Source organism: Prunus mume, linkage group LG2, assembly GCF_029339155.1.
Source record: "Prunus mume cultivar Tortuosa linkage group LG2, ASM2933915v1, whole genome shotgun sequence".
NCBI lineage: Eukaryota > Viridiplantae > Streptophyta > Magnoliopsida > Rosales > Rosaceae > Prunus > Prunus mume.
This window is the reverse complement of record NC_142699.1, coordinates 43,769,782-43,787,713: the sequence shown is the minus strand read 5'-3', so window position 1 is coordinate 43,787,713 and position 17,932 is coordinate 43,769,782. Positions and strand designations below refer to the sequence as shown.

Below are 17,932 nucleotides of genomic sequence, written 5' to 3'. Positions count from 1 at the left end.
GATTTAATCTCAGGGATTTTAAATAAAGAATAAGAAACATGAAACTGTAAAAATCTCACAAGTAATAATATATAGAAAGGTAGGGCACCCAAATATAAAGAGATGAGCTCATCGAAAACCTATTTGAGAGGGACAAATTAATCCATAGCTCTCTGATTCATACACCAAAGTTAACAATCCACATGCCACAGCTAGGAGGCGAAGGACTTGTTATAAAAGTTAGCATCAGTTAATACATACGTTTACAAAATAGCTCAAAAGGGAATATATTATATGTATATGTCTTAATACATGATGCATTAGCATTTTCTGGTATATATTTGTTAGGATACTTGAGGATGCGTTTACACTTTTAGTATATATTTGATGATGTATTGATATTTTTCCCTCTATTTCCTTTTGACTTTACTGAAGCCAAACAAAAACCTGAACTAACAATCTTCAGCAAAATGCAGTTTCTATCTTTCCAACAAGGAACCTAGAACTGCTGGGCCTGGCCTGCCATACTTCGCAATTTTACTAGTATTTGAGCTGCAGCCGATTCTCTTGCCTCACGAGGATTGGAACACAGGTCACCCCCACTTGAACAATCAAAATCCATGCCTTTTACTGTCACCTCAGCTTGGAATCCACCTTTCAAACACAAATAAATTACCATTAGTTTTAACTCTGCATTGCAGTCGATTAATCTACTAATGCAGGATACGTTGTTGATTTCAACGATGATCTTCTAGAGGTTACATTACCAGGCAAGTTCTCCAAAAGGCAGAACTAAAACCCTACTGCAGAATAACCAGTTTCCAGAATTGTTATGCAAGTTCTAATCAAATCAACAGCTTTACACCAAAAACACAGCTGTGAGACAAGAAGGAAGACAAGCAAGACCCACCAACACTTAATAATGTCTCAATCTTTAGGTTTATGAATTTCAGTACAATGCTGAAAGAGGTTAAAAGAAGGGATCTAGTGGATAGAAGCTACTAAGGATTATTTTGTAAAACATTTGATGGATCATGAAAGTCAAAGATGACAATCCCAGCACATTCTAAACCTTTGGAAGATTAAATTGGCGTGGCTCTGCCACATTATTGCCCAAAAAAGAATCCTCGAAGCAGTCCAACATGATTAAAAAAAACAAAAGGAAAATCCTACCTGATTAACTAAATATTGAAAGGTCGTACAAAAAATCCTTTTTCATATAAAGTGCAGGAACAGCAACAAGATCAGAGGAACATTAAGCAATGATATAACATCCTTTTTTCCCCATAGGAAAATCAATTCTATTTAAAAGCACAGTTTAAATTGCATGTGAAAATAAAAACAGTTCAAATCTAAATGATCTTACCATCTGATGGGGATACACGATAAGTTGGTAATACCCAATTGTTTTCGTAGCATGCATCATCCAGATCCTGCCAAGTTGACAGTGTTATAAGAATGTATAAGAAATCAAATCTGTAAGCTTCTAATTTGTAACTTCTATATCTAAATCTGAATAAAAATGAGTGGGGATTTCATAGAAGAGCTAAAGACCCCTATAATGAAAACCAACTTGCACAAGGTTCCAAAGCATATGGTTCAATAATAATTCGAACCGATGATGTCTTCATCCAAATACGATAGATCAGTGGCTTGTTAACGCAGATGAAGACCAAGAGTTCATTGGTAAATTGTAAGATATTTCGCACAGCAGTTCCAATGCTCAGATATTCTGGAACAATCATCAACAAAGGAAACAAAATAAGAGAAGCCCAACATGCTTTTATCTCTAGAGGCACACCAAGACCAAACAGAAACAGCCAAAAACCTAGAAATTTCAGCATCCTAGTCCACATTCAGCAAGAAAAAAGGAAAGCCTTATAAACCGTTAGTAACCGATGCCCTGAAATATAAGTGTATCCCATAAGAAGTCAACTACCTCCTCACTTTTACCCTAAAAGGTTCTGCTATTTCTCCCTAACCAGGCTACCAAAATTGCCAAAGCTCCATAATCCTGCAAAACTTTTTCCTTTTCCCTCTACCAAAAGCAACAAAAGGTCTGAACGAATGGGAAAACACCCAATGAATAACCCAAGAAACTTCTTATACTTCTTTTGAAGCCAACTCTTAAAATTTGTTTTGTAGGATGCAAAATAATAGAACCTTGAAGATGTCTCAAATGGCATTCTGATAGACCTTCAATTCTCAATTGGCATAAGCAATGAGAAGAAAATACAATCCAATAGGGGAACTTGCCTGGCATGGATTTTGCTCTTTGAGAATGGCCTCTGACAACCTCTTCCTCTTGCTACTTTGGGGGAGTTGGTCTTCAAGCAGTCGATGAGTCCTTCCACTTCTTACACAGACATCATTACAACCTTCTATAATGGACTCTACCTTTAGTGCCAAGTCATCTTCACCACCTATTGTAGTAAAAAAATTGATATGGAAGTATACGTCAAGTACTGTACAACCATTGCGCAAGAGCCCTTACCTCTAAATATGTAGGGATAGACTCCAGCACTTGCGATTCCAAGTCTTTACCAATAAATATATACGTATGAAAAAACACTGCTCAAGACAATAGTGTTTCACCATGTGCACAACGTGTGCTAAGTATTAAGTTCAAACAAGGGACACATAATTTCAAACTTCTACACTTTTCAGTTTTGGTAATCTCCCCAACTATAAAATGCTTTTACCTAGCTTTTTTACTTCTGATCATAAGAAGCATTAGAAGGTTGTTAGGCTTCATTTATCACCACTTATGCTTCATTTTTCAATTAGCCTATTACGGTTTGATTTTTTAATCAAAGGTTGGATTCTAATACTTGAGATTGTTTTCCAAATTTTGGTAACCTGCGTACTATAAATGGCCAAGACTGAGTGGAGAGTCTTTAAATTTCACAATATCTTTTTTTAGGAGTCCACGAACTATATAGTCTAACATAATCCGAAGTGAGGCCACTAACAGTTTTACCACTAACAGTTTTTTGCATTGGCTTTGATTATTTTGTCTAATAAGTAGGAGGTACAACTATTTTACATATTGAGTTTATGCAGTGGCGCTATGAGCTACCTTGTTTTAATAATATTTTCTTAAAATGAAAGTTATAAACAGATGAATTTGATTGAGTTAGGTTGTTTTCTTTGCTTAAATAGATACAATACCACAAATTAGTTTCTTAGTTTGATATGTCAAACATAACTTAAACAATAAAAAATACAGAAACAATAAAAATTAGGTTCCATGCATCAAATAGGTTTCAAACTAGTTCATAAGAAAAAAAAAAAAAAAGGTACAACCACAAGGTCAGCATTGAGTCACTGATCATCTTCTGGTACTCTGCAGATGCAAGGCACTTACATTTAGATTCTAACTCGCTACTTAAGGCAGTATTCAAGACTTCTAAATTATGGTCATTTCAACATAATTGGCACACCGCAATTCCAGCATATAGGAAATAGTAGTCTTATAATGGACTAGAATTCAAGGAACAATTCAGATTCTCATTATGGAAGAACTAACAATTAAAAACAGTACAACTCAAAAATCAGTTTATGGCATCAGTTTTTACTCTCCCACCTGCCACCATTATGAATGCACTTAACTTGGTGGGGTTACGAGACAAGAAGCTTATTCAGTTTAAGATCTTGTTGTGATTGGACTTTCTCGTATACTTTGTACATTTGAGTGTAAACATGTAAAATAGAAAAGTTTAAGAGAAAAATCAGGCAGAAAGGAGGATAAATAAATAACCAAAATAGAATAACTTGAAAGAAAATAATACCATTTAAAATTGTCTGGATTTTTTTATCACACTGAGCAATCTCATCCTCAATATTCCGCTGCTGAATAGACTGCGTGGATGAGCAAATGAGTCTAAAAAGAACAAGTTCATTTTAAATATAAAAAATATAAAAACTAGTAAAGCAAATATGTTACAGCAGAAGGATGTAAAATTTAACCATTCGATAGGTCCACAAACAGAGTCTCGTGTATTTAACCATTCTAATTGTTGAGGGACTGACTGGTATACAACAATTTGAACTTTGAAGGATGTAAAATTGCAAACAAAATTGCACCATCTCAATTTGGTATATCTGATTGGGATATAGCAACTTTACTGGCGCCAAACCACTAATGCACATGTGCTCAGGCCACTCCCAGTTACCTTATCTATAGAAGACATGAGTCAACTGTACATTAGACTAATTCCATCCAACAATCTCTGAATGGACATTCATACTTATGCGTTTGATTATCTAGAAGGAACTCATCCTAATAGTAATTAGATCAGGATGCCAAGGTAATTATGGAAAGGAAAAAAAGTATTACCAGGTCATCCCTTTTTTTCATAAGAACTTTCAAAGCAGTTTGTGACAAGATGTTTTCTTTAGAAGCTATAGCAATCTGAAGCTTGTAAAGATCTTCAGAACTTGATTGAGGGCTGACAATGGCAGGACCATCTATACCATCTTGATCTGATGAGTCAATGGAACAGATCTTTCCAGCAACAATTTTTTTAGCTCCACAGTCAGTAATGAATGGCCTTGTTTTTGAGTTCACCACCTTGACCTGCCCACCAGGCAACAGGCTATCAGATGATATAGAAATAATTTTAAAGAATCTAATTATGTTAAGTACAAACTCTAAAGATTCTAGGCCTAATGAAACAAAAGAACTGATCTGCACTTGAAATTTAAGCATAAAAGTGTGCTCGAGTACCTTAACATATGACACTTTTTTATGAAATGTTTAATATGACATGTAATAACTGAAGTACTTGAGATGTAATAAGTGAAAAAAACCAACAACCACAGATTTGTGAACCTCAACCTACATTTGGTAAGCCCCATTAATTTTTTTCTAAGCACAAGTATGTACCTAGAAATCACAGGGAACTACAGACTCACATATGAGATGTAGAGAAGGAAAAATGTTGAAGTGGGTAAAGAAGTCTAAACTTTTACATTAACATTACTTGCTGAGCAATTTAATCCATTTTCATTACAGGATGTCATGTTGGAAACTTGAATAGTGCTTAATATATTCTTGCAGGGTTCTCTATTTTGTGAGGGAACCATGGGAGAGTCATCTACCTCAATTTTCTGAGGCCCATTGAAAGCATCAGCCAAACTTGTCTGGCAACATCCAGTGGTATCTTTCTGCTCCCTTGATTGAGGTTTAGATCTGGGTGTATCTTTTTCAAGATTCTCTGTATGGTGTTTGACAACTTGAATGGTGCTTGAAATATTCTTACAACTCTGTTCATTCTGCAAGGGGACCATGGAAGAGTCATCCACTTCCATTTTCTGTGGCCCGTTGAAGGCATCAGCCAAACTTGTCATGCAACATCCACTTGTATCTTTCTGCTTCCATGATTGAGGATTAGAACCAGTTGTGTTTTCAACATTCTCTATCATGATACCTTTTTCATGAGACTTGTCTCTGCTTTTATCAAGTTCTAGCTTGCAAGGTGTTTCAACCCTATCAGGGCTGTTTACAGTTATATTTTCCTCATCTAGCCTTGAATCTTGCAAACCATTTGAGGATTCTCTCCTGCAAGTGAGAAAACCACATGTTAGGTAAATAAAAGACAATTTGGAGACATTAAATCAGTATTCAAGCAGTGCTGCTAAATGAAATCTAATAGAAAGCACAGGGAAAAACTTTCCACATTCCTATAATCCCAATAATGAATAGAGGACCAAAAAAGTTCCTATGGCTAAAGTCACCATTTATTCGTTCAATGTTTCTATAAAAGTTCATAAAACAATGAGTTTCAACACTGGCCTCGAGTGTTTTGGCAATGTTACCAAAGATAGAAAACACTGAGGTTTGTTTGTTTCTATGGCCAACGCTAAAGACACATCACAAAATAAGGACATGATGAGCTAACGAATCTCATATTCCAGCATGTCGAAAAAGGTGTTACCGAAGTTATGTGATACTGTGTCATGGCAGGGTAGCTAATAGCTAAGACCTGACAAATGGGTTCAAAACCCACAATCATAAAAACGAGCCTTGCAAATGGGGTAGGTCAAGTGTTAATCTTAAAAGAGTAAATATATAATAATAATAATAATAATAATATTTACAAGGATTAAGATTAGTACGATTCTTTGCATCTTACAGTACCAAAATCTGATGTAATACCCATTGACATTTGTTTTGGAAAAAATAAACCTCAGCCAAATACTCTTTATCCTGAAGAATGTTTCAATCAAGCATGAGAGGCAATAATAGAATCATGTAATAAAGAGGATGTCCAAGGATTATAATTACTAGTACTGCAGCTAGAAATCTGCATCGAAGATACAAAAACTACTATGCTCAATTATTGTGTTTCTAATTAGACAAAAAGAAAAAAACTACAAAATATCAAGAAAGTAAATAGCACACCTAGAAAACCAGTCTAACAAAATCCCAGCATAAGGAAGCACATGGAAGTACTCGATGACTGGTGTAACTGTCCAACTGCTGGAACTCTTCATGACCAGAGGACCCTGCAGACTACTCGAAAAGCAAGGATATGATGTTAGCATAAAAATTAAAACAGTGGATAGCAGTAATATGATAAATAATTACTGTTCATCTCTCAAAAAACAAACCCTATTATTTTCAAACCCAACCCATTTCCTGACACTTTCGAACTTACATTAAGAAATATGTTTAAAACATGTAATATAACATCCAATAGAGCACAACATTAAAACCATCTAACGACCAACACAAAGTATAACGCACCCTTAATCCGACCACGCTTTCCACCTTAACCCCTCAAAGCACCAAAAAAAGAAACAATAAATCATAATAAAACTCATCCAAACAAAGAAGTCTCTTTCTACAACCATACCTGTCAATAACATCTTGAATAGGAATTTGAATGATCTTCTCACTGACTGTTTTGGTGCATTGAATTATAAAGAAGAAAACAGCCGCCTTTTCTTTACTCACAGAAAATACAACATGGCTTTCCAAAACCAGAAGATCTGTTTGATTAATACCTATTCCATTCACAAGAATCATATTTATGTGTCAGCTAGTCTGTTAGACAATTGGAAGCAGAAAAAGGTCCTAGAACACAAGGATTTGGATACTTAGACACAGCAAATTACAGTAATTAAATTTGTAATGCATGAACCTTGAAAAAGTTCGACCAAAAAAAAAAAAAAAGAACCTTGAAAAAGATTTTCAAGTTCAAGAATAATTTGCTTGATTCTCTGTGTCAGGATCAGCAAAACAAAAGGCAGAAGAGATCAGGAACTGTTGGACTCAATACATCTCGAAAAGTAGTATATAAGGAAATTTGCATACCTGCAGCTTCACTAACTGCTGAATATGCAAGTTTCCTGAAGCTAGCTCCATCAGTCCTTGATTCAACTCTTGAAGGTTTTCCAGTGACTCTTTTGTTTCTGTTTGCATGTTTTGCCTCCGTTTGATCTTCTGAACTGTGCACTGCGACATCTAAATCTTTTTCAATCACCGACCAAACCCCCTGGGTAATGAGACTGAATAGCAATAAGCAGTTCTCCTTCTTGGGGTCAACCAAAAAGACGGTAACTTTAGAAATTGGCCATCCCTCTGTATTTGGAACATCCTTTGATGCATCCAACCTTAAAGACATGTTGCATGCATCCATGATTGTTTTTTCTGTCACTGAGAGTTGTTTCTCCAGGTCTTCCAACTCAGTATCACTGGGCTTTTGCATGAATTTCATATGAGGCAGCAGGGCTGGTTTCAGAACCAAAACCAACTTGCAAAACGAATCGAAGTTCAAAACTTCTAGATCCGGGCATTGCTTTCGGTGATAGTAGTTGTATAGTAACACAACGGCATGAACCTGAGGGTAAGGGAAACCAATTTCACAAGCAAAGCAAATAGTTAAAAGAAATTTAGAGAAATGAAGACTTAATAAAGGAAAATTGAGTTAAAATAAAAACACTGAAGGACAATGTTTTCCTCCTACCCAAGAAGACACCCATCCTTGCAAATCACTTTTTAACACATATGCAAAAATAATTCATTAAAAGAACACAAAGATAAAAACTTTTGCAAACATATCAAACTGTGGTTGGCAAGAAACTAGTCCTACTTCAAGTGGAAGGGAAGCAAAGTCCAAAACTAAATATATATGAGAATTTTATACACCATGCAAATTTTAACACAAAGCACAGGTTAAAGTTTGATTTTTTTTTAACACAAAATGCATCATGAAACGAAAAATGAACAACACCTGTTTGGCAACTGATTCTTGTTGAGATAGCGATGGGGTATCACGCAGAGAAGATCTAGGTGGAAGTATTGGGTCGACCAAGTATTCCAGAAAAGCCTTAATGGCCTCCTCAGTTGGACATACATCCGAAGCATCCATGGCCTCCACAAGTCTTTTTGAGCACCACCTACCCACACTTCGAGTTTTATATGAAACTGTGTTTCAGTTTCACACAAATTGTACGAAACGTTGGGCGAATGAGAAGTCAATTCACAACTGGGCAGTTTCCTAAATGGAATATTAGGAGTAATTGTGCAGCCCTTGGAGAAAGTACTTAGGAATGGAAAGTTCCATTAGAGCAAGTTAGCTTTTCTCAGAGCACCCACAATGGAGCTTTTAAATTAGGGTTTTGTCCACCACCTTCCACACATTTAAAGATAAAGAAGAATCTTGGGTTATTTACTCAAAATGATCCTCAAATTTATACCTGATTTATATTTTGGTCCCTCAATTAAATTATTCATTTAAATAGTCTATCAACTTTATATTATTTGATCCATTAGTTCTATCGTTACATTTTCTATTAAATTTAGTCATGTGAGTGACACATGTTACATTTATAAGGGTAAATAAGACTTTCACCCTCGCCAGCTCAAATCCCTAGTCTCCAAGCTCACTCACACCTTGCTCAAGGTCGACATCAAGCAAAACGATGGCGTCCTCTTCTTCAGCCCCAACTCAATTCACTTCTCCGTCTCCTTCTTCTCAATCGTCACAACCACCACCATTACCAGAAGTAACGGTGGGATTGTGTTGGTGAATTTGGATTTATTTTGGGATTAACTTTTTGTTTTCTTTTGTTGTTTAGAGACGTGAAGGCTTACCTAGATGACAAGCTTAGTGGCCAAGTAGTATACAGACCCTCTCTCCTCCAAAAAGCAACTCATTTTGCATTCTCACAACCACAAAAACCCAAACACCAAACCTGACAACAATTGAAGAACCAAAGAAGAAGGAGAAGAAGAAGATGAATGATGGAAGAGGTGTGGCAGAAACTAATAGGAAGTGAGGGGTTGAGAATGACAAGCCGTACAAGGGGATAAGGATGAGAAAGTGGGGCAAGTGGGTGGCTGAGATTCAAGAACCTAACAAGCACTCCAAAATTTGGCTCGGCTCCTACTCCACCCCCATCACTACTACTCGAGCCTACGTCATGGCCCTTTTTTACATGTGGGGCCAAAAGGTCCGATTTCTTTTCAAACTTGAAACTATAACATAACCAAACCCTCGTTCTTGATCTGATTTGCCATGCTTCATCTTCCCCCCCAACTAAATTTGGAAGATCCTAACTAACCCATTTTTATATTACTAATAATAATTACACAATCATCACCAAATCTAGTTTATCTGATTTTGTTAAGGGGGAAGAGAAGGATGACGGTCGAGAGGGACTATGGAGAAGGAGAGAGAGAGAGAGAGAGAGGCGACTGGCTAGGGTTGGGTGGGAACTGTGTGTGGGGGTTGGGTTGGGTTGGGAAGAGAAGAGAATGAGAATGTGAAGTTTTTTTTTTTTTAAACTTGTTTTTTAAAATTTATATTTGGACTGTTTTACCCTTATATTTGACAGCAACATTGGCAGAATATAACGGTAAGACCAATGGACCGAATAATATAGAGTTGATGAACGAATAATTTAATTGAGGGATCAAAATGTAAATTGGGTGTAAGTTTGAGGACCATTTGAGTAAATGACCCAAGAATCTTTCTTTTTTGTAGGACTAAGTTCTAAAGGTGTCTTTTTCTGGATTAAGTTCTAAAAGTGTCTTTTGCTTCAATGGATCTACACTATGGTATGTTAAATTTGGAATGCTATTTTTTTAAAAGGGTTTTAAGGTCTAATGGTCCTTGAATTTTGACCTAATTTGCATTTTGGTCCCTCAATTTCCAAAATTGTTCTTGTGGTACTTCAACTTTAGTTTTGTTATGATAAATGGTCATGTCGTCAGTTTTGTTAATTTTTTATGTTAAATTTGAGCATATGCATGGTACATGGTGTATTGTTGAGGGTCAAAATCGGAAATATCTTTAAATTTTATTATGTATTGGGAAAGTTTAGGAAATAGTGTGGCTAAGAGAGATTGTGTTTGGGTTCCGGTTATGTCGAGGAGTGCGGTTTGGGGGATTAAAATTCCTGCGTCACTCTCTCTTCCCGAGATATGCGGAATCACTCTCCATATTGAGCCATTCCATTATCATGTTTTCATCTTCAATTTAAATATATTAGGGAAAAAAAGAGTGATAATTGAATAGGTGATGAAGGAGTGGCTGAAGAGAGAGAGTAACAGAGTTGCATAATTTTTACGAATTGAGGAAAGGTATGAATGCTGGAGAGAGAAGAGGAAGAAAATGGATGCATAAATAAAATTTATAAAAATACTATTTTGCCCCTGTATTTAACAGAAAAGATAATAAAATTGACAGCAAGACCATTTGTCATAATGAAAGTGAAATAGAAAGACCACGAGAACGATTTTGGAAATTGAAGGACTAAAATGCGAATCGGGTCAAAGGTTGATCCAAAACTTCTAGTCGATAGAACTATGAATTCTTAGTTTATAGGAATATGGGAATGAGAGAAATTTTAAGGTAATTAGAGAAACAAAAAGAAGAAACTAAGGAACTGCTTTGAGTTCTACTTATCTATTACATTCAATAACTTACGTATTTATATAAGTTTTGGTTTCCAAAAATAACTAAAGTGAAAGAGTAAATAAAGTTAAACCATAAGGGGTCGTTTGGTACAGCGGACTATTATGAACTGGAGTAAATCCTGGGACAGTCTTGGATTAGTTTGGATTGGCCTAAGCTGGATTAAGTATTGACCTACGTTTGGTGCTGCGTCGGACTAAAAAGCTAGATTGTAAAAATAGTGAAGACCTATGTTTGGTGTTGTGTCGAACTAAAAAATAATTATTTAAATATTTAAATATAATAATTTTTAGATAATTAAATATAATTTAATAAGATCTTAAAACTATGAATATACTTTCTAGATACCAAATTTACATGTAGATGTCAAAGTCAGAATTTCTCCAAAAAGTCATATCAAATCAACAAAGAAAGCATTCCAAAAATGTCCATCAACCTCATTCATAGCAAGTTGGACCATGAAATTAAATTTGGCACCATGAGATACATGAAAAATTTAGAAATTTGGTCTTGCATCTATTTATTACAAAACAGGGGACAAGTTATCTAATAGATAAGCTAGACTACTCAACACAACCGCAAACAAGACTAAAATTTGGCATGTTTTGGTGACAAACCAATGACTAAGCATGTCATTGGTCCTTCAATGAAGCAACTCTTGAGAAACTCATCACTACCTTTGTCTCGAATGCCCATGTGGTAGCCTAAATCAAAATCAAGAATTGCATTACCACCCCATTGCATAACCCAACTGAGTGCCACATTTTAGTGAACAGTTGGGTGCATATTGTGCTATGGACTCATATGCACAACACCAGAAGCATTAAGCCCCCAAACCCAATTCTTCAAAGATTGAAACCAGTTAATCTTATGAACAAAACCAATGGATTTTGACCCAACAATAATGACAACAAAATAAGACAAAGAAACAAGCAAACCTTTTGTGCATTTGGGTTTAGGAATCTGTGATGTTGCTGATATCCACGATTGAAAAACCACAAAGCCCACTTCAAGTACAAACAGATTCATTCAATTGGTTGATGACCATGCTGTTCACAACATTTATCGGCTCTGTAATTTCAGGTGGCCTGAAAGCATCATCAGAAACAAGAACCACATGGATGGCGCCCTCAGAATGGAGAAATATTTCAATTGCTTATCACTCCTGCAATCAAATCCGTTGTGAAGGTCAATGGCAGAATTGTATGGCAAAGTCGATACACGCTACACCAAGATATCACGACACAGGTGAAGAAGAAGAAGAAACTGGTTTATGTTGTGTTGGACTCGCTTGTTCTATTCAGCGAGAGCACTATTTTGCAAACCAATTTTTCTACATCACTATATTAGAAGGGCAAGTGAGCCCTTTTTTTTTTTTTTTTTTTCCCGTCGGACTATATAGTCTCATTTAAGTTAGTCCATTCTCAAACCAAACATGGGTTTTAAGTATTATTTTGTCCAGTCCAGTCTAGTGAGGCCTACCAAACATGCCCTAAAAGCTATATGGTTTAAAAGCTCCTATGTACTTAAGCCATACAAAGGTGGTGGCTGGCTAAAGACTAATTCTCTTTTAAGCCACAACTTATTTGTGGATTAAATAATATAATTGATTTATATCAATTATATTATATTATATTTATTATAAGATCCTCCTGGATCATGGCTCCCCCATTTAAGAACATTGAGCTCTTGCTCAAGTTAAATGGTGAGATGTGGAAATTCTTGGGTAGCCTTGTCTTGAATATACCGCTTCAATTTGTTGGGAAGTTGCCCTTTACTACCAATACGGAAATCCTCATACTTTCCATGTCAGGTCTCACAAACCTTCTGCTCCAAGATACCATTCTCTTGCAAAGGGTCTTCTTGTTCAATTTTTAAGTCATCAACTGATGGAAGGCGAGTGTCTTCGTCGGGATCATCATCAAGTAGAGATGGCTCAAAAATCTTAATATTCTCGCCATTGATGACTAAGTACATATGCATGTATGGTGGTAATTCAAGTTGAAAGACATTATCACCCATTTGTTTGATGATCTTGAACGGTCCATAACAAATAACCAGACCTTAAGCTCTAAAAGCATATAAAAGGGGGAAGAGGAGGGAGGGTGAAGTAGGCGAGAAGAAAAAGACTACCATTTTAAAATTAAACTTCTTTAAAATCACACAAGCACAAACACATACAATTTCGTGATTAATAAATTAAAACTAGTAACATCGGAATGTAAATAACACACAAGAATTGTTAACCCAGAAAACCCAACAAGGGAAAAAACTGGGGGCACCAAGCCAGGAGAGATCCAATCTACTAAATAAGAAATACAAGAAAAATGAAAGAAGACTTAGGTCGTCTATCACCCATAGGCAAGTACAATCCAACCTTCCAGCAAACACCTTTTCTTTATCTCTTAGCAGCAAATTCTCTCAATAACACCAAGCTCAAGTTGCATGTAGTTTGATGTATGAAGTGAGTTATGGTTTCACAGATTCATCTATCTCAATCACAAAGTATGATTGAGCTCGACAAATGAAACCTAAGTGTTGTGATGATTAAATTAGAAGTAGTGAACTTGAAGCATGTAGTTTAAATCAAAATAACAACAATGAAACAAAACAAATGTTCAGCCGAAATCTTGTAAACATTTACTTGGAGAAAGCTATATGTATACAATCAATCGTATACTGACAAGTAACATAAACTAGTTGAACAAATAATAATGAAGTCAAGCAATGAAAAATATTTAGCTGTAAAAAGTATAAATTAACTTGACGAAGTGTTTATGTGTATGAATGCTCAGAGGCACATAAGAAATTTTTCAAAAACCTTTGAAATGATTATACTGGGCAAGTAGAAAGTGAGATGCAGAAAAGTATGAGTTCCTTTGAAAAACGCTAGCCAAGGAAGAATATATAGATTCTTTGAAACATTTTGTTTCAAGACAACAGCCCTACGTTTTGAAAGACCAGCCATAGGAAACACAAAGGAAGATAAATGAGTTTTAGTTTTCTTTTAGGAACCAAATGCATTGACACAACACCAAGCCTTTTAGAAAGATGAAATAAAATTTAAATAAAATAAGCCAATATTGTTTTGATGGGTTGGAATCAAGAAGACCCATGCTTTTGAAAAAAGAAGTGGAGAATGTTTTCTTACATGCTTTTAATAAAGATTAAATAAAATAAGCCATATTGTTTTGATGGCTTGTGAAAATACCGATAGGATGGCTTAAAACACCAAAAGCATAAAGTCTGTGTTTTGAGTAGTTAAGAGTATCACAATAATACAAATAAAATAGGCCAAGGGGATTGATACGATGTATCAATCATGTACAGTTCAAAACGTAAAAGCAGAGAAAAACACAAAGTATTTTACTTGGTAAAACCCCACCTCTTGGGGAAAATCCACGAGACCTGATAGTCAAAGGCAAATCCACTATAGAACAATGATTACAATAAGTATACAAACTTGTCTTAGACACTCTAGACAACGAACCAACTTCTTCCTAACTCAACTTTTTGCGAGATTTCTCCTCTCCTTATGTTGAATTCGATTCTTGACAAGATCGATCCAAACTCACTGGAGGTATGAGAATCTTATAACTTATGCAAATGAATGCAAGGACAAATCACCAAGATAATCTACTCTTGATGATTTATCCTTATGAACAACAAAGCATTGCAACTTTCTTTTGTTTATATGAAAACTCAAGAAATACTTTGTTTGTTGAAAGTTGTAGTACCAATGAAACCAAGCCTTGCTTTTTATAATAGGTTTTCAAAGCTTGAAACAAGATCAATTAGTTCCTAATCAACAGATTAATTTTCCAAAATCATACTAATTGATTTCCAATCAAAGAAGACTTTTAATGTTTAAAACTGGAAAGCAATTTATAAAATAAATTAATCTTTCTTAAAATAAAAAGTCTTCTTAATCATAATGTTAATCAAATTGTGAGTTTGAAATAATGCTTGAAATACCACTATCAGAATGCATGATTGAATGAAGAATTTACCTCAGCGTCGATTGACATATAAACCTTCAGAGCATATCTTGGAATTTAGACAGCCACCATCATAGCTAATTTACCTTCTATACTTAGTCTATTTGGTCTCTAGGAAATGTCAATCACAGAAACAGTACTAACAACAATCTCCCTCTTTGGCATTTCTTAGACAAAACATCAAATCACAAAGCAAATAAAATACAATTCAAAGTGGTTTACATCCCAACACTAATTTCAGTAGTGAACCTTTAAATATGTACAACATCAACCAACTAAATCAATGAAGAATAACAAAACCAAACGAGTAACAAAAAGTTTTGAAATTAGCATGGTGGCATCACAATAGTTCAAATGTAAATAGATCAGTACAACACATGTGATTTGCTCCCCCTAACTAATATAATGTTATACAGCTAAACAAAAACTCCCCTTTGCTAACAAAATTCCAGCTACCATACCCATACCAATTTCTCCCCCTTTTTGGCAGGAAATCTAAAGGAACCAGAGGGCATGATCAAAGACAGAAGGAAAAAGTTGAAGAGAAACCTAACCAGAAGGAGGGGCCCGAAGATGAGCCTCAATAGAGTCAAGACGGGTTTCCATAACAACAATCATATCACTTTGGTTGGCAAGAGTGTGTTGGAAAGTTCGCAGCAGAGTCATAGTCTCATGATGTTGAACACTGAGCTAAGCGAAAAGAGATTGTTGAGGAATGGTAAGTCCACCATATTGCTATTGTTGAGAGAGACTTGAGAGATGACCTTGATCAGATTGGAACAACCAATATCATTAGTATGTTAAGTCGAAATGCCATGAAACTTAGCCAAAGAGGTAATGATACGAGGGAGAACTAGACTAGCAAATGAACATGAGGCATTTCTAGAACCAGCAACAAGAAAGGCTTTCATGGAGAAAGCATTCAATCGGAATGAAGAACCCAAATTGAAGAGAGTAAAGAATCGTAGGTGCATGATAACTGACCTTGCAGTGCTGAGAGATGGGATTGAGGAAGTTTCAAACAAACATGTAGAGAACTCTAAACCACTAGTTCATCCGATCGGAGTGAAGTTCAGAGGGAGGCTCAGGAGGAGGATCAATGTACAAGAGATGCACTAGAGTGTGGCATTCCACGTTGGCAAGAACAAATGGATTTGATTAAAGGGAACAATGCGAAGTCAACCCAAGAGCAGCAACAATTGAGTCCTATATGAGGGGAATATCTACACCTCATACTTGAATCACCAAGGCAAGACCAGGAACAAATGGATTTGATTAAGAGGAACAATGCGAAGTCAACCCAAGAGTAGCAACAATTGAGTCCTCTATGAGGGGAATATCTACACGCCCCATACTTGAATCACCAAGGCAGGACCAGGAACAATAGCACTTGTGACAAGCGAAAAATTCGCATGAAATTCACGCACAATAGAGAAATTAGGAAGCAGCAGATCTTGAACCAAGGGAGTCTAGGAATGTTTGTGATGAAGTGGTTGAATGGCAACCCTAAGGTTAGAAAGACTAAAGTCATCTTCAAACAACAGGGGGCGATGGACAACAATGTTATGGTAACGAGCCTTGTAGGAATCGGATGAAAAATGTTCATCAGGCAAAATGAAGGAGGCAGCAGCAGCATGGAGGTTCCGAGAGGGACGACGACGAGACTGGGTGGGCAATGGAGGTGGAGCAGTTGTATTCGCAAAATTAGCATATGAAGAAGCATGACTCGTGGGACGCCATCAACAAGAAGACATAATGAGAGGAGAAGGTTCGTGGCTGGATTTCGTGCCGTCAAAGAAGGTGTTGGGAGAACAAACGCCGGAACGAGCTGAACAGTGGTCACCATGGCTGTAGAGGAAATGGAGCGGTATGTTATGGTTTGAGCAGAAAAGGTGGAGGTGCGAGCGTGCTGCAGAGAAAGACCTAGCTACACACTTAACAAACTATATTAAATAACACCTTAAAAAAAAAAAAAAGTATATATATGTGTATATATATGTGTATATATATATATTTATATATAACTTAAAACCTGCACCATTCAGTCAAGTTGCACGGCAAAAACAATGAGTATACATAGCTTCACAATATCTGCTGTAGTGAGCTTGACAACTTTAGTGTAGATTCCATAGGAGAAACCATCTTCATCAAAACAAGCATTAGCCTACACAGATACCCGAGCCATATGCCGAAATGATCACTGTAATTTACTCATAGGCTTCAAAACCAAAACAAAAAACCAAAGGGACATTCAACAAAATATATTCACCATGTCATTTTGTGCAAGTAAGTCCTTCTAAGATGCTTGAAATTGCTTCCTTCTCATCTTCGGGTTTCTTGGAACTATACATTCCAACTCCCCTGCAAAATTCAACCAAAGCAACAAAAAAAAACCTTTTAGACCATCATCAAATAACTGTCAAACCATGAAAATTGACCATCAACAAGGAAAATAATTTCTTCCTTCGTTTCGAGGGCAAATGTGATGAGATGGAATTCAAACGAACAAATGTCCAAAGGACTTAAACTTGTTCATTAAAGCAATTATTGGTCTAGTTTAGCATGGCTAATCTAGTTTGGACAAGTTTAAGTGCTATATAGAAGCCAGTGGATCTCGCACTAAAACCATTTAATCACGCATGTGTTAGGGAAGCAGAGTAGTCATGCCAGAGAGGCTAAAAAAAGAGAGCAAGAATTGGTTAATTTCTTCAGACAACAGAAACAACTAAAAGGAAACCACTAACACCAAACAAATGAGAAAAAATATAAAGAAAACTTTAACAACTATATCATTATGACATCAGAAGAAATTCAAAATAACATAAACAAAAAGAAATAGTTCAATGTAGGAAAAAAAATACAAACAGATGTACTTTTCAGAATCCAAAGGTTAATTGACTTAGTCCACTTGAATGTAGAACATAACATGATAGACTAATTTAGAACTCATATGCTATTTGAGTTTCCATAGAATCTTAAAGTTAAGTTTTTCATTTGATATTTCAGCCGAATAATAGCAAGTAAACG

At 35.9% G+C, this 17,932-nt stretch overlaps 1 protein-coding gene across 6 annotated transcripts; it reads right to left on the bottom strand.

The window, feature by feature from the left end:
- Nucleotides 1-241: 241 nt before the first annotated feature.
- On the bottom strand, nucleotides 242-8,590 carry LOC103322400 (uncharacterized). 6 transcript variants are annotated; one of them, XR_016124535.1, is made up of 11 exons: nucleotides 8,220-8,589; nucleotides 7,301-7,826; nucleotides 6,840-6,990; nucleotides 6,386-6,496; nucleotides 5,083-5,542; nucleotides 4,319-4,558; nucleotides 3,771-3,840; nucleotides 2,236-2,402; nucleotides 1,596-1,711; nucleotides 1,346-1,412; nucleotides 242-633 (listed from the first exon to the last, which is right to left on the bottom strand). XR_016124535.1 is itself a non-coding variant. In XM_008224314.2 (10 exons), exons 1-10 carry the CDS (start codon nucleotides 8,355-8,357, stop codon nucleotides 479-481), a joined length of 2,085 nt encoding a protein of 694 aa, XP_008222536.2. In that variant the 5' UTR covers nucleotides 8,358-8,588; the 3' UTR covers nucleotides 242-478. The 6 variants fall into 6 exon arrangements, 2 of the variants coding, with proteins under 2 accessions (XP_008222536.2, XP_088903192.1); XR_016124536.1 differs by having other exon boundaries at nucleotides 590-633; nucleotides 1,534-1,711; XM_008224314.2 differs by lacking the exon at nucleotides 1,596-1,711 and having other exon boundaries at nucleotides 8,220-8,588.
- Nucleotides 8,591-17,932: the final 9,342 nt, after the last annotated feature.

What these genes read in the sequence shown, in the direction of transcription:
- LOC103322400 (XM_008224314.2), bottom strand. Translation starts at nt 8,357, where the DNA reads ATGGATGCTTCGGATGTATGTCCAACTGAGGAGGCCATTAAGGCTTTT. An exon ending in AGCAGTTAGTGAAGCTGCAG is followed by an intron (nt 6,991 to 7,300) that starts GTATGCAAATTT and finishes TGAATGGAATAG; the next exon opens with GTATTAATCAAACAGATCTT. An exon ending in TGAAAAAAAGGGATGACCTG is followed by an intron (nt 3,841 to 4,318) that starts GTAATACTTTTT and finishes TCATCCACGCAG; the next exon opens with TCTATTCAGCAGCGGAATAT.